At 31.1% G+C, this 27,832-nt stretch overlaps 1 protein-coding gene across 1 annotated transcript in view; it reads right to left on the bottom strand.

Moving 5' to 3' along the window:
• LOC143076374 (spliceosome associated factor 3, U4/U6 recycling protein-like) overlaps positions 1–27,832 on the bottom strand; it is a 74,592-nt gene that overhangs the window by 30,327 nt on the left and 16,433 nt on the right. The window contains exons 2-3 of the mRNA XM_076252110.1: positions 13,525–13,651; positions 11,782–11,889 (exon numbers count right to left, since the gene is read on the bottom strand). Coding sequence (XP_076108225.1) covers positions 11,782–11,889; positions 13,525–13,651 — 235 coding nt within the window. The remainder of the gene's footprint in view (positions 1–11,781; positions 11,890–13,524; positions 13,652–27,832) is intronic.

The raw sequence follows: 27,832 nt of genomic DNA, 5'->3' as shown, positions 1-27,832 counted from the left end.
AAACATACCATCGGATGTATTTTTTCCTCAAGATAATATATCTGAATTTTTTGTCAGTACATTTTGTTGTTTTGTCGTAATATGATTTTTTCTGTCATCAAAGGTTTTGTCCGACGGCACGTGCCAGTAATTAACAGGTAATAAAACCACTGATCCATGAAGAAATCAAGAAATAAAGAAAGGTTATTATATAATATTTATCGGTGTCTTTCTCAAATGCCAACATTTTATGTGTTACCTATACCTAAGGAAGTTATATAAGAAGGAGAGTGAACACTCTGCTTGATACAAAATTAGCATCCCCAGGATATCAGAAAAAAATGATAAAATTATAAAAAATCGACATGTTTATTACCCACTTGACATGGCCCTCTGATGGTCCGGGCTGTTACCGCGAACAGTTCGGGCTATTGGATAAATCGCATATGTCACGTGATTGTTATCAGTGACTGGGTCATATAGTTCAGGTGTAATTTTGGTAGCAATGCAGTGTAGAGGTGTTTATGATATGATATCTAATATAACCTCCTTGCTATACCTTAAATGCCAAACAAAAATAGTTTTATTTAATAAGAGAAAATGGCAGATTTTGGGGTTAAAAAGAGATAAAGAAATTTAAAACATTTTAAAATCTTTTAATAAAAAAAATTTGAAATGATTGTTTTTATTCTAACACATGTATAAGAAATTCGAAATATTAAAGAAATTTAAGTGAAATATTTTAAACTTTAATTTAAGTGGGCTGTATGGTGGGGTGCGTCTAAACACTGCTAAGGAGTCCTTAGTCCTTAGTGCACTAAGGACTTATAACATGTCACTAAGGACTAGATGGGGTGTCATTAAATGTAATTTCTTTTCATATTATAGTAGATATTGATATCTAATACATAAATTTCAAATTTTATAGAAAAATAATCTTAGATAAACGAGATATTCAACATTATTTAGACACGTGCCTGTTTTTCTTTGATATGACGAAAATCAATGACCCGTTTGACACGTGTCAACTGATTACACGGGAATCCTGCTATATCTATCGTGTTTAATCGACAAGATTGGTAAAGTTGGATACTAATAAATGAATTGTTGTTGAAATTTTATTCATGGTTTTTTTTTCAGAATGAAGAAGTATTTTCTCAAGTGTATTTTGTAATTATTTCATATGAATTATAAATGTGTCACCAGAGCAATATGTCTAATGTCGGGTTTTTAAATTGTTGTTCAAATTAATAAAAGACTGAAATATATAAAAATTTTGATAACAAAATAAAGTGTTCGAACAATAGAAAGGTATGGAGCTGAAACACTTTATTTTGTTTCTTGTGGTGCACTTTTCAAATTTTATTTTCATATATGAAGACTTTAAGCAATGTATTACTGGACAAAAAGAAATCAATAAGATAATAAATCTTTACTACATGCAACCACACTGAGTTCATATATGAACTGGTTTGACAGAGATTATCTTATGCGACCCTTTTCAAATTTTTTAAAATATGAAGAAAAAGTTTGAGCAATATATTTCAGGGCACAAACGAACTCATTTGATAAAAAAATATTTACTACATGTAACCAAACTGAACTTACATGTAAACGGACGTATTTGGACAGAGTTTATATCTTTTGCCTTTGCTATGGTTCATTTCAAATTTATCATCATATGAAAAACACGTTCGAGCAATATATTTCTGGACAAAAACGAGTTCGCTATGATAATAAATTTTTACTACATGCAACATAGACAAGAAGATGTGGTATGATTGGACGGTTTCGATTGGACAACTCTTCCCTAGAGACACAATGACATAGAAATTAATAACCATAAGACCCCGTACGGCCTTCAACAATGAGTAAAGCACATAGTCATTATTTCATAAATCATTTCAAACAATATCTGAAAGAGACAATTTGGTAAAAAAAAAAGTCTTTGTAAACAGACGGCTTTTGTCTTGATATCTCTTACATAAACATTTTAACAAGCTGACCACACTCTTAACTGGCCAAATTCATGCACCTATTGCAAATAACTTTGTCGGGAATGAAATAAAACAAAAGCAAAATTATTTGTTCTTTTAATCATTTTAAATAAGAACACATCTAAGCATTTTTTTTATACAATTGTTAATTATTTAAAATAAAAATATTATGATTGTTTAATCAGTTGTTTTGTTATTTGGAACGTGTCAATCGGTTCACTAATTTTCGGAATATCAAAGAAACACTGGCACGTGCCTAAATAATGTTGAATATCTCTTTTATTTATGATTATTTTTCTATAAAATTTGATTATGAAATTTATGCATTTAATATCAATCTCTATCTTAATATGGAAAAATAATACATATAACATCACTCCTTCTAGTCCTTAGTGGCATTGTATATGTCCTTGGTGCACTAATTATATAAGGCAGAGACATATATACACATGTATATATGTCTCTGACTAAGGTAATGCACCGACTAAGGCGTCCTTAATTAGCAGTTTTTAGACGTACCGTGTTTGGTGTGAGCCAAGGCTCCGTGTTGAAAACCGTACTTTGACCGATATTAAATGGTTTACTTTTATAATTGTGACTTGTGACTTCAATGGAGATTTGTCCCATTGGTTTTCATACCACATCATCTTATTTGTATAAAAAGGCTCGGAAATAAGAGATTTTTTAATTCTATATCATCATGATTAAGGCAGTGGCTATTTTGCCGACTCTGATTAAATATATTTAGTTCGGTAAAGTACAGAGAATTTGTTATTTTGCAGGTTCTTTGTAAACAGCTGACAACATTTGAACATATAATCGTTTAAAAACTGTTATCAGTCAAATTTACATTACATGTTAGGACAATATTTTCTCTATTTTTTTTTAACTTTTGGAACAAAAAAAACCAATGCATCTATACTATTAAACGAGAAGACCTCATTTTGGGTGTCGCTTCTCTTCTTTCAACAATAAATTAATCAACACGCCTCTGTGTCCTATAGGTACAGTGTAGAGTTGCATTTGTCATCCATTCATATGATTATTCAGATTGATTTATTTTGGGAGAAAAACAAGAAAAAAGGCATCCGGATATTGTCCCGTCATTGGACGAAATTTTAAGTCAGATTATACCTCCGGTTTGCGTTTTTCTGTATACTTTCAGAATTCTAACTGCTATCATTTTGAAGTTTACTATCCACGGCGGTCACAGAGTTTATTAAATAGAGAGAGTCTGTATACTATTTCAATGACCACCATGGATCAATTAGTAAACTTAGAATTGAAAGTAAAATTATATAGTAATGAATGTTCATAATATACAGATAAGCGCTAAAAATATTCATGTGAACTTTTGATACCTGTTCTGAAATTCTCCAGTCATTAAATCTTTTACAAAATTCATTGATTACAAAAAAAAAGAAGATGTGGTATGGTTGCCATGTTGAGACAACTATTCACAAGAGACCACTGATATGACACAGAAATTAACAACTATAGGTCACCGTACGACCTTCAACAGCGAACAAAGCCCATACTTTAAGTCAGATTAGACTTCCGGTTTGCGTTTTTCTGTATACTTTGAACATACATATACAAAGAATAAAGTGTATTTTCAGAATTCTATCTGCTATCATTTTCAAGTTTACTATCATCCACGGCGGTCAAAGAGTTTATTAAATAGAGAGAGTCTGTATACTATATCAATGTCCACCATGGATCGATAAGTAAACTTAGAATTGAAAGTAAATAAACTATATCAGTATATAGTAATGAATGTTCATAATATACAGATAAGCACTAAAAATATTCAGAAGATGTGGTATGATTGCCATGTTGAGACAACTCTCCATAAATGAACGAAAAACAAATATGTAACACGACAACCACTGAATTACAGGCTCCTTACTTAAATGTTCATAACATATTAAATGTATGTTCATATTGAAATTGATAGAAAACCAAAAATTGGAAATAGAGGAGGGATAAAAAAAACATTTTCCTGACCCCAATAACCTATGACTTATGATACTTTTGCTGAAATTCTCAAGTCATTCAATATACTTTACAAAATTCTTCCAACAACACTTTACATACTTTAAACTACGCTCTGAATGCCCGCGATTTCGCGGGTGTGTTCTAGTATACATAAAGATGACTAGACGATATGGATTTTCTCGTCATTAAAGGCCGTCCTGCGACCTGTCATTGCTTAAATCTTTGTCATTTCAACTCGGGTATATAGTTACATTTCTATATATATCTTTATTCTCACAAACCAAATTACAAAGGTATAATGTTAATAAGTCTTTAATTTCTGAATATATTTACACCAAAATTTAAATATATGCTCTTTATTCAAAACTGTATCGTACTCGGGATCGTACTGAATGACCTTGGTGCTTATATGACTGTTCCAACATGGGCTTAGTGCACCAAGGCGGCCTAGGTGGTGTTTAGACGTTTACCGTTTCTAACGTAGTACTTCATAATCTTTTTCTTTTTTTCTAATACGACTTGCCGTCCTGATTGCGCATGAGACTTTTGCCACAACACGCTAAGCAACCAACAAATTAAATTTGTCTATTAGAAAAATACTCAATTATGATGAAATATAGAAACTGAGATTAATATGGAGATACATGTATAGTCATTATTCAGACTTTATTTATATTCCCTCAAGGCTTTCTCACTGGGCCCGTATGCAAAATGGCTTGTGTACTCAAGTTAAGATTTGTTCCGAACGGACGGATTTTTCTACACTTTCAACGATAAATTACGTTACAAACGGAACCTTGCTTCAGTATAAGAATGTTTAGTAGTAGACAAAAGTGGACAACGCTATCAAAAGGGGGTTTTGATCCATAAGAAAGCCACATTTTGTTTCAAATTTGATCTGTAATTTCATTTACCGTTTTCAAAAGAAATATTAAAATTGAATGGAAAATTTTACGACTTTGTGGAGATTTTTCAATTGGTTTTTTAAATGAAACCGTCTGTATTTGTTTACCGAGTAAACTTGTACATGTATGTGTTTATTTGACTTTAATAAACTATTTAATTTATCACCATCGCAAATCACCGTGACACGACTCTTTTTAATAATTATTAAAGATAAAACGACTAATCAACACGCTAATTGGTAAAGAATGAAATCGTCGGTCGTGGATAAATAATCCCATATAATTCTATCCAACTCTTTATGGTGTGTTCTCATTTTACCTTAACTGGAAATTCCAGGTAAAAAGGTAAAAAATATACTAAGGCCAGATGGGAATTAAATTAAGGCGAAATGTGAATTTAGATAAAAATATTAAATAAACAAATTAAACCTCTGCGTTTTTATTGCAATTTAAACAACATGCAATTAGGGAATTGTTTCTCTTGAATTATTATTTTTAATTAAAGTGACCATTTTTATGATTTCAAAAGTTGTGAAATCAGGAAAAATCTAAAATAAAACATTTTTAAGTAGGAAAAGTTGCTTGAAATATTGTTTGTTTCATATTTAATAAAAGTTGAAACTTTTTTTAATTTTATGCAGTTAGAAAAATCTAAATAATCTAATTATCCTCAGAATTATCCTTTTACATTATGCAACACACAAAAAAGTTTAATAGAACGTTTTCCAACAGACTTTTATAACAGAAACTTTAATAATAAAAAAAAATTGAATTAAAAAAAAAATGTGCTTATTGTATATTAAATTTGTAAGGATTCCGTTGAACCTGGTGTCTCGCCTACTTTTGATGTTAATCGCAGCCTCAACAAAAATGAGAAAAAAAATAATAAAGATATTCCTCTCTATACTAACTTTTGATTGTCCAAGTTTTGTAAAAAAGCAGCATAGTTTATGAATCTAATAAATGTTTTAAACACTTTAACTGCAGATATGTAATGTATCTAGAAGAAAAGCTAAGTCCATTCATAAGTACATGTAAAATACGGAAATAAAGAACAAAATTTTAACTTAATTTCTTTCTAGATACTAGCTTTTGATAATAAACAAGCTTCTGTCCAAGTTTGTTACAAATCCAGGATAGTATAAAAAAGTTATAAAACTTTTAAAAACTTTAATACTCTGAGCACAGACATTAAGCTTATCAGTGCAATAAATACAAATACATTTTTAATATGACAACATGGCATACTACATCAGAGAAGCGAATAAATATCAAGTATTGATCAATAACATTTTGGTCCTATGATTAAGTGCATTAATCAAGAGTTTACAAAAATTACGCAAATCTTTTATTTTCAGTGCTGAGGAGTTGCACTAATTTGAACGACAATGGACGTCTATAATAATAAGGTTTCATAAAATGCCTCCTTAAGTCTCTACAGCATTCACATTGTAAAACAAAATGGACTTCATCTTCAGTAATATTCAAAGTACAAAGAGTACACTTTCGATCTAACCTGAGACTACTATAACGTTGTTTTCACGTTACACTTTGTACGCGTATTTCCCTAAAACTCACCGGATTCAGACTAAGACCGGGGATAAATTCGCCTCAGGGTGTACTGGGGTACTTCAGGGTGTTAAAATACCCATATCTACGGACATGAAAAAATTATTAACAATTAACACTTAGATGAAATGTTCATTTGATAAAACCTTAAATAACTTCTCAAATATTGAATATATTTTAATAAAAACAAAGACTTTAAGATAAAACAATAAATTATCCATCGAATGCATACAAACGCTCACTAAAACATCTATGAAAGTTCCTGTTTTAATTATATAACAAATCAAATACGAGAATTTGAGTGCAAGCAGTGGACCGTGTATATTTGCGTGAAAAAAGAAGAAACTATTGTCGTTTTTGTAATAGAAATTCAGAGTTATAGATTAAGTTAAGTCATTGATCAGAGCTCTGGTCATTGATATAAGAAAATATATTTTAAAAATCGTTACTTGTATTCTGCATGTTCATTGGTTTACTATTGGCGTTCAACTTTCTGTGTAAACCAATGATAATATACCTGATAACGGGAAGACCGCCCACAGTTTGGATTTGACCAATCAGATTTGGAATTTAATCGAAGGAGTGTCTGTTTAAAGACAAATGAATTGAAATAGAAATTCCCTTTACAGGGTATCGCCTATTAGTATGTTTTAAAGGACCTTGGAGAAAGGAACAGATTTTATTTTTTAAATCACAAACCTAAATACACAAAAAGAAAAAGATGTCTATATTTCTGTACAATTTTCCTTTCATTTATTAAAAAGGTTAGCCATTTTTCTCCGAAAAGTACTTTCTAAATCATCATTTACAACGGACACATTTAAATATAAAAAAAAATATAATTCGAAATGAATTATCACATGAGTACGTATGGTCTTGAATTTCAAAAGTCGGACTTGGTTATATCAAGGATTTATATATTAATCTAAACAAATCCGTGGTTATAGTCAACAGTTACAAAGTTTGATTTTAAACTATGTTTTTTTTTTTGTAAAGCAAAATACGGATTTCCCAAGTACGGATATTGACTTCGTTATATATCAAATGTTTTAATTTTCATACAAAAAAGCAATTCTCTAGAATATTACACCAGTGCATGAATGAGAAAAAACAAAATATCAACTTTAAATATTCTTACAAATTTAATGATTTCCAAAGTATAGATATTCACTTCGATTAATCAATTGTTTTAATTTCAATACCAAAAAAAAAGATATTAAACAATTAAATATCAACCTGAAATATTCTTACAAATTTCAAGTATCTTTATTTAATACCGGAGGAATAATTTGGACTGTATATATCTATAGTTTAATTATGTCGTTTGGTTGCTGTCTCGTTAAAGGGACCAATAATGGTTTTCAACAACAACAACAACAACATATTTTATTTCCTCAGACACAAACGTGTACAAGAGGTCAAAACATAATAAAGTATACATATAAATCGACAGCAGAGTAGTGTACGATAATAGCACGTGATTTTCATGACATTGAGACATATACATTATATATATAACCTATTGAGTTTAGAGGATAACATATATATACAGAATTCTTTCTTATTGTTCAGTGATTGTGAGTACATTAAGGTGGGACGTGGTTAAATTTAATAGTAACAATGAGTATTTCGAAAATTATGTTTTTCTATATAAAAAAAGCAATGAAAGAAAACTTAATATCAACTGTACAAGTGGGAACAACACCGGGCTGCATTGGAGTCGGCGTTTTGCATTTGCGCCGATCTGCATTTCATTTGCGCCGAATTTTTTAACAATGATAAATCAAATAGAATTGTTGATCTTATAAAGCACACAGGTTGTAATGAATGATATAACAGTTCCACCCGGAGATAAAATAAAACAAAACATTTTGAAAGGATGACTATTTTTGAATACCTTGCTTATTTGAAGGTCCCTGTCAGTGTGATGATATGATAATTGGGGTATACCGTAGCTGTCAAATGAAAAAAAAAAAATATGGCTTTTTGTTTCGGTGGGAACAACACCTGTCTGGCTGCATTGGAGTCGGCGTTTTGCATTTGCGCCGGGTTTTTTTTTCATTTGCGCCGAATTTTTTTACAGGTAAATTACAGGTGAATAGATATAAGTAGATTTGTTATGAGTGCCAATGAGAGAACTCTCTATCCAAGTCGTGTTATTTTTCATTTATCATTATATATACCTCTTTCATTAGCCACTTGTAAAAATGTTATGAATTTTGAATCATAACATGTATATTAACTGTTGTCCCCTGCTCACCACGGGGAGATGGAAGAAGGCCTACAAGATACATGCACCTCCAGACTTTTCTCTTGACAGTACCCGTATAGTTCTTTAGCCTCTGTCTTTCGAACATCTTCCACATGGTAATGCTCGATCTGTGTTTGACAATATAATCTGTGGTGAATCTGGCTTTACACGATTTTATGGTAAATTAGTAAGATATGATGTTATGTTTTAGGACACTGACCTTCCGATACATGTGTATGTATGGCCCTCGATATGATTAAAGAATTGACTCCTCGGTTCGTTTCAGTGTGCACTATGTCCATCGTCTTACAACGAAGTTCCAGAACAATATGAATCAAAATTAAATTAAACATAAATGAAGAACATTTATAACCAGGTTTACCAATGGTATAGTACAGTACATGTACAAGTATTAACTTACCTGTAAATCTAATTAGGAGTAAACATAAAATCGGCGCAAATGAAAAAATGAAATCGGCTCAAATGAAAGAAAGAAAATTTTCAAAATCGGCGCAAATGTCATACGCCCATTGGAGTAATTGAAGAGAAATAGAGCAGTATGCATATATAGAAAAAAATCCAGCCGAAAAAAATAGTATTTTAAAAATAAATGACTGTAGTTGAAAAATATGAATTTGATGTAATATAGAATGTAAGATTTTATAAGATTCAAACCATACATTTGATTACGGATTTCAAATATACTATTACAAATTTTATAATTACAAATGTACATATATAATTGAAACATTTAAAATTTATTTTGAGAATTTTTTGTCTGAATTGAGGGATTCTAGTTGAAATGGATTACATAATTCACTTGAACAGGCACATACATGTACATGTAATTAGCAATAGATAATTTTAATAAAGATGAAACTATTGATATAGAATTTTAAACAGAAGGAAGAGTCATATTATACGGCCTTCAACAATGAAAACATAATTGTGTCAAACTGCATTTTAAAATATTCTGCGACTTTGAGTAAAAAAATAAATCACATCTTATTTTTTTAATGTTTTAGCCTTGCTTTGCGCAGATTAGTTTCTTTATATGAATACAGTTTTACCTCCTCGAGATTAGTCACATATACACAAAATTAACAAAACGATGCTGACAAGATGCATTATAATACATGTATGAAGAAAAGTACAAGGCATGCTGTACATACTATAGTTAAACGAATCATTGCTAGTGTCATGTCTTCTCACAAAAGAATAAAACCAAAAAATCAAAATCATCTAAATCATCTTTATTTAAATAGGTATATTTAACTTTCTGTAAACATTACAAGTGCCAAGGTTAACTACATGTATCTATTATTGTTGAGTATTCGTCCTGAATATGTATAATAAATTACGCACAGTCTATCAGGAACAAAAAAAATAATAGAAAACTAGTTGCGCAATTCAAACCCCAAAAAATAACAGTCGTCAGCTTTTAATAAAATTACGTATAAATGACCATACATGTAACTTTGAAAAATAAAATAGGCTTATTTAAGAAAAATCAAAGAGAAAATAGAGCGGGTAAAGCTCACCAATTAGATGATGAGGAACACTTAAACCTTCATCAGCAAACCAGCAGTAATACTAGAAATATATGTTAAATGAAGTTGAAACTAAGCATCATAATTTTAATAAACTTGACTCTGAATCTAATTTGAAAACTATTTTACAAAATGTAGTTCACAAAGAAGACAAGGTGTTGCGAAAGTAAGGTCCATTTTGGTCAATTATCTATGTACTAATATATTATTAATATTAACTTTACATGTTGTATATTTCTTGTGTACACATCTATAAAGTTTGCATTTTAATCTGTCAGGGTTATTTTGATATAAATTGTAAATTAAACTTGTACCTGTATGAAATATTTGCTACTGGACGTTAAAAAGCTTCAGTCAATCAATGATACCAATATTAAGTGTTGCTTCAACTAAATTCATTGAAAAGCGGTTAACTTATGCAATAGACAATCTAACCGAATTCTAACATCGCAATTCAAATCACAAAATCTTTTATTACTATATCTGATGATCGAATCACAGCTCAATGAATACATGTACAAACAACGCTAATATCTTGTGTGATTTATTACCTGTCAATTTCATGAGTAAAGATAATGAAGATAATTAACAACCGATGTTTTAACAAGAATTTGATTTTAACACTGGTACATATATAAGCATCCGTCAGTGATCTTTTCTTTCATTTTTGTATTCTTTAAAGTTCATAGTATTTTTATTTGTCCTTCTGGAAATAACGAAATGAGGTCAAAAAAAAAGAAATTTCACGGCATAATGTTTATATAATAAGCAATATGTTTTTCGGTAATTAACAAGGGTTTTCCATGACTTTTTTTATTCAAATATGTTCGGGTTGAATCAGTTGTAAGTGACAAATGGGACATATATTTAAGATTAAACGAATATAGTGAACAGCTGATGACTTGTAAGCACGTGGCAATAACTGCCTTCTAAGAGCACATGTTATTCTATTGAAATAATTCAGGTGGCATCTTGGTTTATTGTATCTACACGGCAATCAGTATTTACGACAACAATTTTAAAATGGCAAATTCACATAATTTCAATTTAAGTTTACTCATTGGTGTCAAATCAATACAACTGAACTCTGAACAAAACATTAAGCTAAGGCTTCCTAATTCACGTACAAAACAATGCAAAAATTTCACAATGTTTTATTATAGGATAAATTACTCCATGTACCAAGTGTTACAAGTGCATATCAATACATTTACAAATCAATAAACATATGGCAACCACTGTACCGATATATAACGTTCATGGATCGACCCCGCCCACCCGATCTCCCGTGGACAGCAGTGGGCGTGGATTCCACGCTATACCGTGGACCGGTCGGTGGGCGTGGACCACAGATGTCCACCCAATGCACACGACATACCGTGGACAAGTGGACACGTGGGCGGGCGTGGACCGAAATGTCCACCCAATTCACACGACCACCGTGGGCGCGTGGAAATGACAAAGTCCACGTGGGCTGTAGTGTATATGTCAAAAATTCTTTTAAAAAATGCACAATAACAGTAAGAACCTACATAAATAATCTTTGACAGCTCTTTCAAATAAGTCTTCTACTTTCTTCCTTTCTTTCTGATCATCACCAGCTAAAGAAATCTCATCTTTAAGCCATTCTAACCACAAACCTGTGGAAATAAATTGACACAATACATAACTTGTACCTTTTTAATCATGAACAGCTTTATATGTAATCTCATCTTTAAGCCATTTTAATCATAGACCTGTATAATGTGTAGATTTTCTAAATTGGTTTATTAATACATAACACTAACCCGCTTTCCACAATAAGTCAGAAAATAAAAGGTAATGTAAATTCAGAAAGTATTTTGACTTTTGAATATTGAGAAAAATCCTTTTTAATTCACATAAAAAATTTCAAAATGCATCTTTAAATTATTGCATTTAACCTTTTTTCGCAACAATAATACAATGCAATACATTGTAATTTCTGAATTTTCAGAACATGGAAAGTACCACAAAAAATTATCTGAAATGGGTAAAGTTTACTAGATATGACTTGCATGAAGAGTAAGACCCCATTTACACTAGCAAAAAAAGATTGATCTTTACTGAGATCAATCCTTTTAAGATCGATCTTTGGACTAATGTAAACGGGAAAGATTGATCTTCAATCAGACTTAAAAAAAAGTCTACCTCCAGAGGTGGTTTTAAAATTATCGATCTTATTTGCCTCGATCTTTCTTCTAGTGTAAACGCTTGGATTGATCGTGATTGATCTTTTTTCAGATGAATGTTATATTAAGATATGGAAATAAATCTGGGCATTTTCAGCGGCAAAAACACATGTGTTTCAAAACGATTCATGGAATAAGAAAAGTAAACATAGATCCCACTGTTTTGGGATTATCTCCTAAATAGATATAAAGTTCTATTGCTTTAATGCAAATTCTCATCCTCAAACGCATTGATCGTTAGTTTTTTAGCAATGGTCTACACAGATGTCTTTTTTCAAAGACTTGTAATGTATATGGATCAAAATAATAATTAATAAATTCATATGAAATCCCAATGAGCAAACTATTTTCTACATCATTTTGCAGTGTGTGTGAGATGCAGAATTTCTTTGAGTTTTCTATTTTTCGGATTATTTGTTTACGAAATATAAGGTCATAATGTCAGGCAGGTTCTAATTATGTTGCAGTGTAAAACGCACTGGATTGAATAAGATCGATCTCGATCGGTCTTGCTGGTGCAATGTAAACGCGAACTGGTCTTTTTAAGATTGATTCAATTTTGTACAAGTGTAAACAGGGTCTTATATCTCATGATGAAATTCTCATCTGTTACAACATGAATGGACTATAGCACACAAACCGTGTTAAGTGAATAACAGTAAAACAATGATTATGATTTAAAATACTCTCACTCCAATTGCTTTTAAATTTTAAATATATAAAGTATTAACTCAGCATGGTACATATTAAACCCTCAATCAATGTTATTCACAATAAGTTATCAATGACCTAAAACAAAATAAACCTTACCTGTATTGTATTTACAGTTCTGAGAGAGTAGTGGTCAGAAGGGTTTGATCACCTAAATTTTGTAAAGGGCAGACACAATTTCAGTATTTTGCTATTAGAAATAAAATTGAGGACCAGCAAATATTCTTCAAGTACCAGCAGCCAGCAGGGCAAAAAAAAATGATTGAGAGAACTCGGTAATTATCTATCAACGAAATCATTTTCCTTCATCAATAAAATGTTAACATTGTGGAACAACTTAAACTCCTCATATACCTTCTGCCAAGGGAAATAATTCACTCATTCTTTGTCTGGCATCTCTAAGCTGTTCTAACTCTCCAAGTTGTTTTAATAACTTAATTAAATCTATGTGAACATCATACAGGTAAGGGTTTTTTGATATCTGAAAAATAGAAGGAACAATTTTATACTTAACATATAATTCATGTACCCACACATTCTATTTTCTTTTAAACTCACATCCAATTCGGTCAGGAATATTTTTTCATCATCATTTTACTGTGATCTTTAATAATTTTAATTGCTTATGTATGTGTGCGATGCAGTCAGGTAACTCTGCCCACCTAATGCTTTGATGGTGTATATTTCTTCTTGATGATATAAAAATGGCATCAAAATTTTATTCTCATCTAATTAGCTATTCACAGATAACTCAATGTTGCACATATAATTTTATTTCCGTAATGCATAAGATATATCTGAAATATCAGACAAATTGGTGGGCAATATTTTGTTTTATTTGATTTTTTTCATTCCTACCAAAAATCTTATATTTGTACTTCCGGCTCAAAACTTTGTTAATGGATTACTCGGATTTATTCCGTTTGGTATCACATGAGTGTTTGACATGAACACTTGCATATAGAGATTCAAAGCATTAGTTTGAAATCGAGGTCGAAAGTTTTGAAATCATGAAGAACGTTGTCCTGTGTCTTTATACTTGAAGAGCAAGGTTCATTAAATTCAATCAAAACAAAATTATCAAAGAGTGTACAAAATATTTTGTAAACAGACATTGTATCCTATGTAGGGATTGCCTTTGGTGATCCCTTGATCAGAATGATTATGTTAAAGATGCCTTTGACCAGCTTTGACATATTATTTATATATGACATGCCCAACCAAAGGCCTGTAAAGTGGAGAATAATTGGCAGTAAAATCGCCAAGTTTTTCCATTCAGACCAATACATGCAATAATAAAAGCGATGTAAAATAAATGACAATTGAGTTTCAAGTCTTGTAGCATTTTTGTTGGAAGCTTCGGCACACACAAAAATTTAAACACTCTAGGGTTGAAAGTAAAATAAGACAAATGCTTAGATTTAGCACTTCTAACTGGGTGAAAGACAATGATAGTGGGAAAAAATGCAGTGCATTTGAAATGAACTGCCAGGCAGTGGCTTTATATTCTAGTCAAATATTTTTTTTATTTCACAGATATGTCTCTGGTAATTTAACATGTTTAAGTCCAAATTTTGATAAAATTGTTGGTATGTGAATAAAACATGCTATAGATTGCACATTGTACAGCTGTTTCACAAACCATGCTGGGGAGATATACAATATTAATAGATAATTAATATTTTTGACATACTGGTTCCCAGATATGATCTCTATATTTCATCTTGTAGAGGCATGATTTGGGAATGGTTATTAAATGTAATATCAGTATTTAGTTCAAATATAATCTTAAATCAATCCTAATTCTATCTTATTCATTCAAATGTGACTTCATTTTCATTTTTTGATGATCTGTTTTACTAATTCAAATGTGACGTAATTTTTTTGTTATTTTTTACAATTTCAAATATGACGTCACTTGGCGTTGTGGTTTTGACTTCAGGGAGCTACCCCGAGACACGTCATTTTCACAAAAAAAAAAAAAAGGCAGAAGAGAGAGATTAGTTGGTCAATCGGAATCGGAGACTGTTGGTGTCTTTTTGTCTTTTCCGTCTATCCCGGATATTAGTTTGACAACCTAGTTACAAGTGTTGATGAAGCTGTTCATTCAGAAAAAGATCTTAGCTCCAAAGTTGCGTGCACATTGATTCGGCATGCAAAAAAAGAAATGGCAAAATAAAAATTTATAAATTGAATGTTAAAGGAAACACCTATGTTGTCACTTCTTTTAATTGATGAAATATCATTAAATAACGACATTTGGTTTCAAAATATTTTTTTTTTGGAGATTATGACAAAATCGGAAGGTTACTTGATGGTGTATATTTCTTCTTGATGATATAAAAATGGCATCAAAATTTTATTCTCATCTAATTAGCTATTCACAGATAACTCAATGTTGCACATATAATTTTATTTCCGTAATGCATAAGATATATCTGAAATATCAGACAAATTGGTGGGCAATATTTTGTTTTATTTGATTTTTTTCATTCCTACCAAAAATCTTATATTTGTACTTCCGGCTCAAAACTTTGTTAATGGATTACTCGGATTTATTCCGTTTGGTATCACATGAGTGTTTGACATGAACACTTGCATATAGAGATTCAAAGCATTAGTTTGAAATCGAGGTCGAAAGTTTTGAAATCATGAAGAACGTTGTCCTGTGTCTTTATACTTGAAGAGCAAGGTTCATTAAATTCAATCAAAACAAAATTATCAAAGAGTGTACAAAATATTTTGTAAACAGACATTGTATCCTATGTAGGGATTGCCTTTGGTGATCCCTTGATCAGAATGATTATGTTAAAGATGCCTTTGACCAGCTTTGACATATTATTTATATATGACATGCCCAACCAAAGGCCTGTAAAGTGGAGAATAATTGGCAGTAAAATCGCCAAGTTTTTCCATTCAGACCAATAATAAAAGCGATGTAAAATAAATGACAATTGAGTTTCAAGTCTTGTAGCATTTTTGTTGGAAGCTTCGGCACACACAAAAATTTAAACACTCTAGGGTTGAAAGTAAAATAAGACAAATGCTTAGATTTAGCACTTCTAACTGGGTGAAAGACAATGATAGTGGGAAAAAATGCAGTGCATTTGAAATGAACTGCCAGGCAGTGGCTTTATATTCTAGTCAAATATTTTTTTTATTTCACAGATATGTCTCTGGTAATTTAACATGTTTAAGTCCAAATTTTGATAAAATTGTTGGTATGTGAATAAAACATGCTATAGATTGCACATTGTACAGCTGTTTCACAAACCATGCTGGGGAGATATACAATATTAATAGATAATTAATATTTTTGACATACTGGTTCCCAGATATGATCTCTATATTTCATCTTGTAGAGGCATGATTTGGGAATGGTTATTAAATGTAATATCAGTATTTAGTTCAAATATAATCTTAAATCAATCCTAATTCTATCTTATTCATTCAAATGTGACTTCATTTTCATTTTTTGATGATCTGTTTTACTAATTCAAATGTGACGTAATTTTTTTGTTATTTTTTACAATTTCAAATATGACGTCACTTGGCGTTGTGGTTTTGACTTCAGGGAGCTACCCCGAGACACGTCATTTTCACAAAAAAAAAAAAAGGCAGAAGAGAGAGATTAGTTGGTCAATCGGAATCGGAGACTGTTGGTGTCTTTTTGTCTTTTCCGTCTATCCCGGATATTAGTTTGACAACCTAGTTACAAGTGTTGATGAAGCTGTTCATTCAGAAAAAGATCTTAGCTCCAAAGTTGCGTGCACATTGATTCGGCATGCAAAAAAAGAAATGGCAAAATAAAAATTTATAAATTGAATGTTAAAGGAAACACCTATGTTGTCACTTCTTTTAATTGATGAAATATCATTAATTAACGACATTTGGTTTCAAAATATTTTTTTTTTGGAGATTATGACAAAATCGGAAGGTTACTTGATGGTGTATATTTCTTCTTGATGATATAAAAATGGCATCAAAATTTTATTCTCATCTAATTAGCTATTCACAGATAACTCAATGTTGCACATATAATTTTATTTCCGTAATGCATAAGATATATCTGAAATATCAGACAAATTGGTGGGCAATATTTTGTTTTATTTGATTTTTTTCATTCCTACCAAAAATCTTATATTTGTACTTCCGGCTCAAAACTTTGTTAATGGATTACTCGGATTTATTCCGTTTGGTATCACATGAGTGTTTGACATGAACACTTGCATATAGAGATTCAAAGCATTAGTTTGAAATCGAGGTCGAAAGTTTTGAAATCATGAAGAACGTTGTCCTGTGTCTTTATACTTGAAGAGCAAGGTTCATTAAATTCAATCAAAACAAAATTATCAAAGAGTGTACAAAATATTTTGTAAACAGACATTGTATCCTATGTAGGGATTGCCTTTGGTGATCCCTTGATCAGAATGATTATGTTAAAGATGCCTTTGACCAGCTTTGACATATTATTTATATATGACATGCCCAACCAAAGGCCTGTAAAGTGGAGAATAATTGGCAGTAAAATCGCCAAGTTTTTCCATTCAGACCAATAATAAAAGCGATGTAAAATAAATGACAATTGAGTTTCAAGTCTTGTAGCATTTTTGTTGGAAGCTTCGGCACACACAAAAATTTAAACACTCTAGGGTTGAAAGTAAAATAAGACAAATGCTTAGATTTAGCACTTCTAACTGGGTGAAAGACAATGATAGTGGGAAAAAATGCAGTGCATTTGAAATGAACTGCCAGGCAGTGGCTTTATATTCTAGTCAAATATTTTTTTTATTTCACAGATATGTCTCTGGTAATTTAACATGTTTAAGTCCAAATTTTGATAAAATTGTTGGTATGTGAATAAAACATGCTATAGATTGCACATTGTACAGCTGTTTCACAAACCATGCTGGGGAGATATACAATATTAATAGATAATTAATATTTTTGACATACTGGTTCCCAGATATGATCTCTATATTTCATCTTGTAGAGGCATGATTTGGGAATGGTTATTAAATGTAATATCAGTATTTAGTTCAAATATAATCTTAAATCAATCCTAATTCTATCTTATTCATTCAAATGTGACTTCATTTTCAATTTTTGATGATCTGTTTTACTAATTCAAATGTGACGTAATTTTTTTGTTATTTTTTACAATTTCAAATATGACGTCACTTGGCGTTGTGGTTTTGACTTCAGGGAGCTACCCCGAGACACGTCATTTTCACAAAAAAAAAAAAAGGCAGAAGAGAGAGATTAGTTGGTCAATCGGAATCGGAGACTGTTGGTGTCTTTTTGTCTTTTCCGTCTATCCCGGATATTAGTTTGACAACCTAGTTACAAGTGTTGATGAAGCTGTTCATTCAGAAAAAGATCTTAGCTCCAAAGTTGCGTGCACATTGATTCGGCATGCAAAAAAAAAAATGGCAAAATAAAAATTTATAAATTGAATGTTAAAGGAAACACCTATGTTGTCACTTCTTTTAATTGATGAAATATCATTAAATAACGACATTTGGTTTCAAAATATTTTTTTTTTGGAGATTATGACAAAATCGGAAGGTTACTTAATTGATGGTGTATATTTCTTCTTGATGATATAAAAATGGCATCAAAATTTTATTCTCATCTAATTAGCTATTCACAGATAACTCAATGTTGCACATATAATTTTATTTCCGTAATGCATAAGATATATCTGAAATATCAGACAAATTGGTGGGCAATATTTTGTTTTATTTGATTTTTTTCATTCCTACCAAAAATCTTATATTTGTACTTCCGGCTCAAAACTTTGTTAATGGATTACTCGGATTTATTCCGTTTGGTATCACATGAGTGTTTGACATGAACACTTGCATATAGAGATTCAAAGCATTAGTTTGAAATCGAGGTCGAAAGTTTTGAAATCATGAAGAACGTTGTCCTGTGTCTTTATACTTGAAGAGCAAGGTTCATTAAATTCAATCAAAACAAAATTATCAAAGAGTGTACAAAATATTTTGTAAACAGACATTGTATCCTATGTAGGGATTGCCTTTGGTGATCCCTTGATCAGAATGATTATGTTAAAGATGCCTTTGACCAGCTTTGACATATTATTTATATATGACATGCCCAACCAAAGGCCTGTAAAGTGGAGAATAATTGGCAGTAAAATCGCCAAGTTTTTCCATTCAGACCAATAATAAAAGCGATGTAAAATAAATGACAATTGAGTTTCAAGTCTTGTAGCATTTTTGTTGGAAGCTTCGGCACACACAAAAATTTAAACACTCTAGGGTTGAAAGTAAAATAAGACAAATGCTTAGATTTAGCACTTCTAACTGGGTGAAAGACAATGATAGTGGGAAAAAATGCAGTGCATTTGAAATGAACTGCCAGGCAGTGGCTTTATATTCTAGTCAAATATTTTTTTTATTTCACAGATATGTCTCTGGTAATTTAACATGTTTAAGTCCAAATTTTGATAAAATTGTTGGTATGTGAATAAAACATGCTATAGATTGCACATTGTACAGCTGTTTCACAAACCATGCTGGGGAGATATACAATATTAATAGATAATTAATATTTTTGACATACTGGTTCCCAGATATGATCTCTATATTTCATCTTGTAGAGGCATGATTTGGGAATGGTTATTAAATGTAATATCAGTATTTAGTTCAAATATAATCTTAAATCAATCCTAATTCTATCTTATTCATTCAAATGTGACTTCATTTTCATTTTTTGATGATCTGTTTTACTAATTCAAATGTGACGTAATTTTTTTGTTATTTTTTACAATTTCAAATATGACGTCACTTGGCGTTGTGGTTTTGACTTCAGGGAGCTACCCCGAGACACGTCATTTTCACAAAAAAAAAAAAAGGCAGAAGAGAGAGATTAGTTGGTCAATCGGAATCGGAGACTGTTGGTGTCTTTTTGTCTTTTCCGTCTATCCCGGATATTAGTTTGACAACCTAGTTACAAGTGTTGATGAAGCTGTTCATTCAGAAAAAGATCTTAGCTCCAAAGTTGCGTGCACATTGATTCGGCATGCAAAAAAAGAAATGGCAAAATAAAAATTTATAAATTGAATGTTAAAGGAAACACCTATGTTGTCACTTCTTTTAATTGATGAAATATCATTAAATAACGACATTTGGTTTCAAAATATTTTTTTTTTGGAGATTATGACAAAATCGGAAGGTTACTTGATGGTGTATATTTCTTCTTGATGATATAAAAATGGCATCAAAATTTTATTCTCATCTAATTAGCTATTCACAGATAACTCAATGTTGCACATATAATTTTATTTCCGTAATGCATAAGATATATCTGAAATATCAGACAAATTGGTGGGCAATATTTTGTTTTATTTGATTTTTTTCATTCCTACCAAAAATCTTATATTTGTACTTCCGGCTCAAAACTTTGTTAATGGATTACTCGGATTTATTCCGTTTGGTATCACATGAGTGTTTGACATGAACACTTGCATATAGAGATTCAAAGCATTAGTTTGAAATCGAGGTCGAAAGTTTTGAAATCATGAAGAACGTTGTCCTGTGTCTTTATACTTGAAGAGCAAGGTTCATTAAATTCAATCAAAACAAAATTATCAAAGAGTGTACAAAATATTTTGTAAACAGACATTGTATCCTATGTAGGGATTGCCTTTGGTGATCCCTTGATCAGAATGATTATGTTAAAGATGCCTTTGACCAGCTTTGACATATTATTTATATATGACATGCCCAACCAAAGGCCTGTAAAGTGGAGAATAATTGGCAGTAAAATCGCCAAGTTTTTCCATTCAGACCAATAATAAAAGCGATGTAAAATAAATGACAATTGAGTTTCAAGTCTTGTAGCATTTTTGTTGGAAGCTTCGGCACACACAAAAATTTAAACACTCTAGGGTTGAAAGTAAAATAAGACAAATGCTTAGATTTAGCACTTCTAACTGGGTGAAAGACAATGATAGTGGGAAAAAATGCAGTGCATTTGAAATGAACTGCCAGGCAGTGGCTTTATATTCTAGTCAAATATTTTTTTTATTTCACAGATATGTCTCTGGTAATTTAACATGTTTAAGTCCAAATTTTGATAAAATTGTTGGTATGTGAATAAAACATGCTATAGATTGCACATTGTACAGCTGTTTCACAAACCATGCTGGGGAGATATACAATATTAATAGATAATTAATATTTTTGACATACTGGTTCCCAGATATGATCTCTATATTTCATCTTGTAGAGGCATGATTTGGGAATGGTTATTAAATGTAATATCAGTATTTAGTTCAAATATAATCTTAAATCAATCCTAATTCTATCTTATTCATTCAAATGTGACTTCATTTTCATTTTTTGATGATCTGTTTTACTAATTCAAATGTGACGTAATTTTTTTGTTATTTTTTACAATTTCAAATATGACGTCACTTGGCGTTGTGGTTTTGACTTCAGGGAGCTACCCCGAGACACGTCATTTTCACAAAAAAAAAAAAAGGCAGAAGAGAGAGATTAGTTGGTCAATCGGAATCGGAGACTGTTGGTGTCTTTTTGTCTTTTCCGTCTATCCCGGATATTAGTTTGACAACCTAGTTACAAGTGTTGATGAAGCTGTTCATTCAGAAAAAGATCTTAGCTCCAAAGTTGCGTGCACATTGATTCGGCATGCAAAAAAAGAAATGGCAAAATAAAAATTTATAAATTGAATGTTAAAGGAAACACCTATGTTGTCACTTCTTTTAATTGATGAAATATCATTAAATAACGACATTTGGTTTCAAAATATTTTTTTTTTGGAGATTATGACAAAATCGGAAGGTTACTTGATGGTGTATATTTCTTCTTGATGATATAAAAATGGCATCAAAATTTTATTCTCATCTAATTAGCTATTCACAGATAACTCAATGTTGCACATATAATTTTATTTCCGTAATGCATAAGATATATCTGAAATATCAGACAAATTGGTGGGCAATATTTTGTTTTATTTGATTTTTTTCATTCCTACCAAAAATCTTATATTTGTACTTCCGGCTCAAAACTTTGTTAATGGATTACTCGGATTTATTCCGTTTGGTATCACATGAGTGTTTGACATGAACACTTGCATATAGAGATTCAAAGCATTAGTTTGAAATCGAGGTCGAAAGTTTTGAAATCATGAAGAACGTTGTCCTGTGTCTTTATACTTGAAGAGCAAGGTTCATTAAATTCAATCAAAACAAAATTATCAAAGAGTGTACAAAATATTTTGTAAACAGACATTGTATCCTATGTAGGGATTGCCTTTGGTGATCCCTTGATCAGAATGATTATGTTAAAGATGCCTTTGACCAGCTTTGACATATTATTTATATATGACATGCCCAACCAAAGGCCTGTAAAGTGGAGAATAATTGGCAGTAAAATCGCCAAGTTTTTCCATTCAGACCAATAATAAAAGCGATGTAAAATAAATGACAATTGAGTTTCAAGTCTTGTAGCATTTTTGTTGGAAGCTTCGGCACACACAAAAATTTAAACACTCTAGGGTTGAAAGTAAAATAAGACAAATGCTTAGATTTAGCACTTCTAACTGGGTGAAAGACAATGATAGTGGGAAAAAATGCAGTGCATTTGAAATGAACTGCCAGGCAGTGGCTTTATATTCTAGTCAAATATTTTTTTTATTTCACAGATATGTCTCTGGTAATTTAACATGTTTAAGTCCAAATTTTGATAAAATTGTTGGTATGTGAATAAAACATGCTATAGATTGCACATTGTACAGCTGTTTCACAAACCATGCTGGGGAGATATACAATATTAATAGATAATTAATATTTTTGACATACTGGTTCCCAGATATGATCTCTATATTTCATCTTGTAGAGGCATGATTTGGGAATGGTTATTAAATGTAATATCAGTATTTAGTTCAAATATAATCTTAAATCAATCCTAATTCTATCTTATTCATTCAAATGTGACTTCATTTTCATTTTTTGATGATCTGTTTTACTAATTCAAATGTGACGTAATTTTTTTGTTATTTTTTACAATTTCAAATATGACGTCACTTGGCGTTGTGGTTTTGACTTCAGGGAGCTACCCCGAGACACGTCATTTTCACAAAAAAAAAAAAAAGGCAGAAGAGAGAGATTAGTTGGTCAATCGGAATCGGAGACTGTTGGTGTCTTTTTGTCTTTTCCGTCTATCCCGGATATTAGTTTGACAACCTAGTTACAAGTGTTGATGAAGCTGTTCATTCAGAAAAAGATCTTAGCTCCAAAGTTGCGTGCACATTGATTCGGCATGCAAAAAAAGAAATGGCAAAATAAAAATTTATAAATTGAATGTTAAAGGAAACACCTATGTTGTCACTTCTTTTAATTGATGAAATATCATTAAATAACGACATTTGGTTTCAAAATATTTTTTTTTTGGAGATTATGACAAAATCGGAAGGTTACTTGATGGTGTATATTTCTTCTTGATGATATAAAAATGGCATCAAAATTTTATTCTCATCTAATTAGCTATTCACAGATAACTCAATGTTGCACATATAATTTTATTTCCGTAATGCATAAGATATATCTGAAATATCAGACAAATTGGTGGGCAATATTTTGTTTTATTTGATTTTTTTCATTCCTACCAAAAATCTTATATTTGTACTTCCGGCTCAAAACTTTGTTAATGGATTACTCGGATTTATTCCGTTTGGTATCACATGAGTGTTTGACATGAACACTTGCATATAGAGATTCAAAGCATTAGTTTGAAATCGAGGTCGAAAGTTTTGAAATCATGAAGAACGTTGTCCTGTGTCTTTATACTTGAAGAGCAAGGTTCATTAAATTCAATCAAAACAAAATTATCAAAGAGTGTACAAAATATTTTGTAAACAGACATTGTATCCTATGTAGGGATTGCCTTTGGTGATCCCTTGATCAGAATGATTATGTTAAAGATGCCTTTGACCAGCTTTGACATATTATTTATATATGACATGCCCAACCAAAGGCCTGTAAAGTGGAGAATAATTGGCAGTAAAATCGCCAAGTTTTTCCATTCAGACCAATAATAAAAGCGATGTAAAATAAATGACAATTGAGTTTCAAGTCTTGTAGCATTTTTGTTGGAAGCTTCGGCACACACAAAAATTTAAACACTCTAGGGTTGAAAGTAAAATAAGACAAATGCTTAGATTTAGCACTTCTAACTGGGTGAAAGACAATGATAGTGGGAAAAAATGCAGTGCATTTGAAATGAACTGCCAGGCAGTGGCTTTATATTCTAGTCAAATATTTTTTTTATTTCACAGATATGTCTCTGGTAATTTAACATGTTTAAGTCCAAATTTTGATAAAATTGTTGGTATGTGAATAAAACATGCTATAGATTGCACATTGTACAGCTGTTTCACAAACCATGCTGGGGAGATATACAATATTAATAGATAATTAATATTTTTGACATACTGGTTCCCAGATATGATCTCTATATTTCATCTTGTAGAGGCATGATTTGGGAATGGTTATTAAATGTAATATCAGTATTTAGTTCAAATATAATCTTAAATCAATCCTAATTCTATCTTATTCATTCAAATGTGACTTCATTTTCATTTTTTGATGATCTGTTTTACTAATTCAAATGTGACGTAATTTTTTTGTTATTTTTTACAATTTCAAATATGACGTCACTTGGCGTTGTGGTTTTGACTTCAGGGAGCTACCCCGAGACACGTCATTTTCACAAAAAAAAAAAAAAGGCAGAAGAGAGAGATTAGTTGGTCAATCGGAATCGGAGACTGTTGGTGTCTTTTTGTCTTTTCCGTCTATCCCGGATATTAGTTTGACAACCTAGTTACAAGTGTTGATGAAGCTGTTCATTCAGAAAAAGATCTTAGCTCCAAAGTTGCGTGCACATTGATTCGGCATGCAAAAAAAGAAATGGCAAAATAAAAATTTATAAATTGAATGTTAAAGGAAACACCTATGTTGTCACTTCTTTTAATTGATGAAATATCATTAAATAACGACATTTGGTTTCAAAATATTTTTTTTTTGGAGATTATGACAAAATCGGAAGGTTACTTGATGGTGTATATTTCTTCTTGATGATATAAAAATGGCATCAAAATTTTATTCTCATCTAATTAGCTATTCACAGATAACTCAATGTTGCACATATAATTTTATTTCCGTAATGCATAAGATATATCTGAAATATCAGACAAATTGGTGGGCAATATTTTGTTTTATTTGATTTTTTTCATTCCTACCAAAAATCTTATATTTGTACTTCCGGCTCAAAACTTTGTTAATGGATTACTCGGATTTATTCCGTTTGGTATCACATGAGTGTTTGACATGAACACTTGCATATAGAGATTCAAAGCATTAGTTTGAAATCGAGGTCGAAAGTTTTGAAATCATGAAGAACGTTGTCCTGTGTCTTTATACTTGAAGAGCAAGGTTCATTAAATTCAATCAAAACAAAATTATCAAAGAGTGTACAAAAATTTTTTGTAAACAGACATTGTATCCTATGTAGGGATTGCCTTTGGTGATCCCTTGATCAGAATGATTATGTTAAAGATGCCTTTGACCAGCTTTGACATATTATTTATATATGACATGCCCAACCAAAGGCCTGTAAAGTGGAGAATAATTGGCAGTAAAATCGCCAAGTTTTTCCATTCAGACCAATAATAAAAGCGATGTAAAATAAATGACAATTGAGTTTCAAGTCTTGTAGCATTTTTGTTGGAAGCTTCGGCACACACAAAAATTTAAACACTCTAGGGTTGAAAGTAAAATAAGACAAATGCTTAGATTTAGCACTTCTAACTGGGTGAAAGACAATGATAGTGGGAAAAAATGCAGTGCATTTGAAATGAACTGCCAGGCAGTGGCTTTATATTCTAGTCAAATATTTTTTTTATTTCACAGATATGTCTCTGGTAATTTAACATGTTTAAGTCCAAATTTTGATAAAATTGTTGGTATGTGAATAAAACATGCTATAGATTGCACATTGTACAGCTGTTTCACAAACCATGCTGGGGAGATATACAATATTAATAGATAATTAATATTTTTGACATACTGGTTCCCAGATATGATCTCTATATTTCATCTTGTAGAGGCATGATTTGGGAATGGTTATTAAATGTAATATCAGTATTTAGTTCAAATATAATCTTAAATCAATCCTAATTCTATCTTATTCATTCAAATGTGACTTCATTTTCATTTTTTGATGATCTGTTTTACTAATTCAAATGTGACGTAATTTTTTTGTTATTTTTTACAATTTCAAATATGACGTCACTTGGCGTTGTGGTTTTGACTTCAGGGAGCTACCCCGAGACACGTCATTTTCACAAAAAAAAAAAAAAGGCAGAAGAGAGAGATTAGTTGGTCAATCGGAATCGGAGACTGTTGGTGTCTTTTTGTCTTTTCCGTCTATCCCGGATATTAGTTTGACAACCTAGTTACAAGTGTTGATGAAGCTGTTCATTCAGAAAAAGATCTTAGCTCCAAAGTTGCGTGCACATTGATTCGGCATGCAAAAAAAGAAATGGCAAAATAAAAATTTATAAATTGAATGTTAAAGGAAACACCTATGTTGTCACTTCTTTTAATTGATGAAATATCATTAAATAACGACATTTGGTTTCAAAATATTTTTTTTTTGGAGATTATGACAAAATCGGAAGGTTACTTGATGGTGTATATTTCTTCTTGATGATATAAAAATGGCATCAAAATTTTATTCTCATCTAATTAGCTATTCACAGATAACTCAATGTTGCACATATAATTTTATTTCCGTAATGCATAAGATATATCTGAAATATCAGACAAATTGGTGGGCAATATTTTGTTTTATTTGATTTTTTTCATTCCTACCAAAAATCTTATATTTGTACTTCCGGCTCAAAACTTTGTTAATGGATTACTCGGATTTATTCCGTTTGGTATCACATGAGTGTTTGACATGAACACTTGCATATAGAGATTCAAAGCATTAGTTTGAAATCGAGGTCGAAAGTTTTGAAATCATGAAGAACGTTGTCCTGTGTCTTTATACTTGAAGAGCAAGGTTCATTAAATTCAATCAAAACAAAATTATCAAAGAGTGTACAAAATATTTTGTAAACAGACATTGTATCCTATGTAGGGATTGCCTTTGGTGATCCCTTGATCAGAATGATTATGTTAAAGATGCCTTTGACCAGCTTTGACATATTATTTATATATGACATGCCCAACCAAAGGCCTGTAAAGTGGAGAATAATTGGCAGTAAAATCGCCAAGTTTTTCCATTCAGACCAATAATAAAAGCGATGTAAAATAAATGACAATTGAGTTTCAAGTCTTGTAGCATTTTTGTTGGAAGCTTCGGCACACACAAAAATTTAAACACTCTAGGGTTGAAAGTAAAATAAGACAAATGCTTAGATTTAGCACTTCTAACTGGGTGAAAGACAATGATAGTGGGAAAAAATGCAGTGCATTTGAAATGAACTGCCAGGCAGTGGCTTTATATTCTAGTCAAATATTTTTTTTATTTCACAGATATGTCTCTGGTAATTTAACATGTTTAAGTCCAAATTTTGATAAAATTGTTGGTATGTGAATAAAACA

Source organism: Mytilus galloprovincialis, chromosome 5 (genome assembly GCF_965363235.1).
Source record: "Mytilus galloprovincialis chromosome 5, xbMytGall1.hap1.1, whole genome shotgun sequence".
Lineage (NCBI taxonomy): Eukaryota > Metazoa > Mollusca > Bivalvia > Mytilida > Mytilidae > Mytilus > Mytilus galloprovincialis.
Note: the sequence above shows the minus strand (reverse complement) of the source record. Positions and strands in the feature narration are given on the sequence as shown.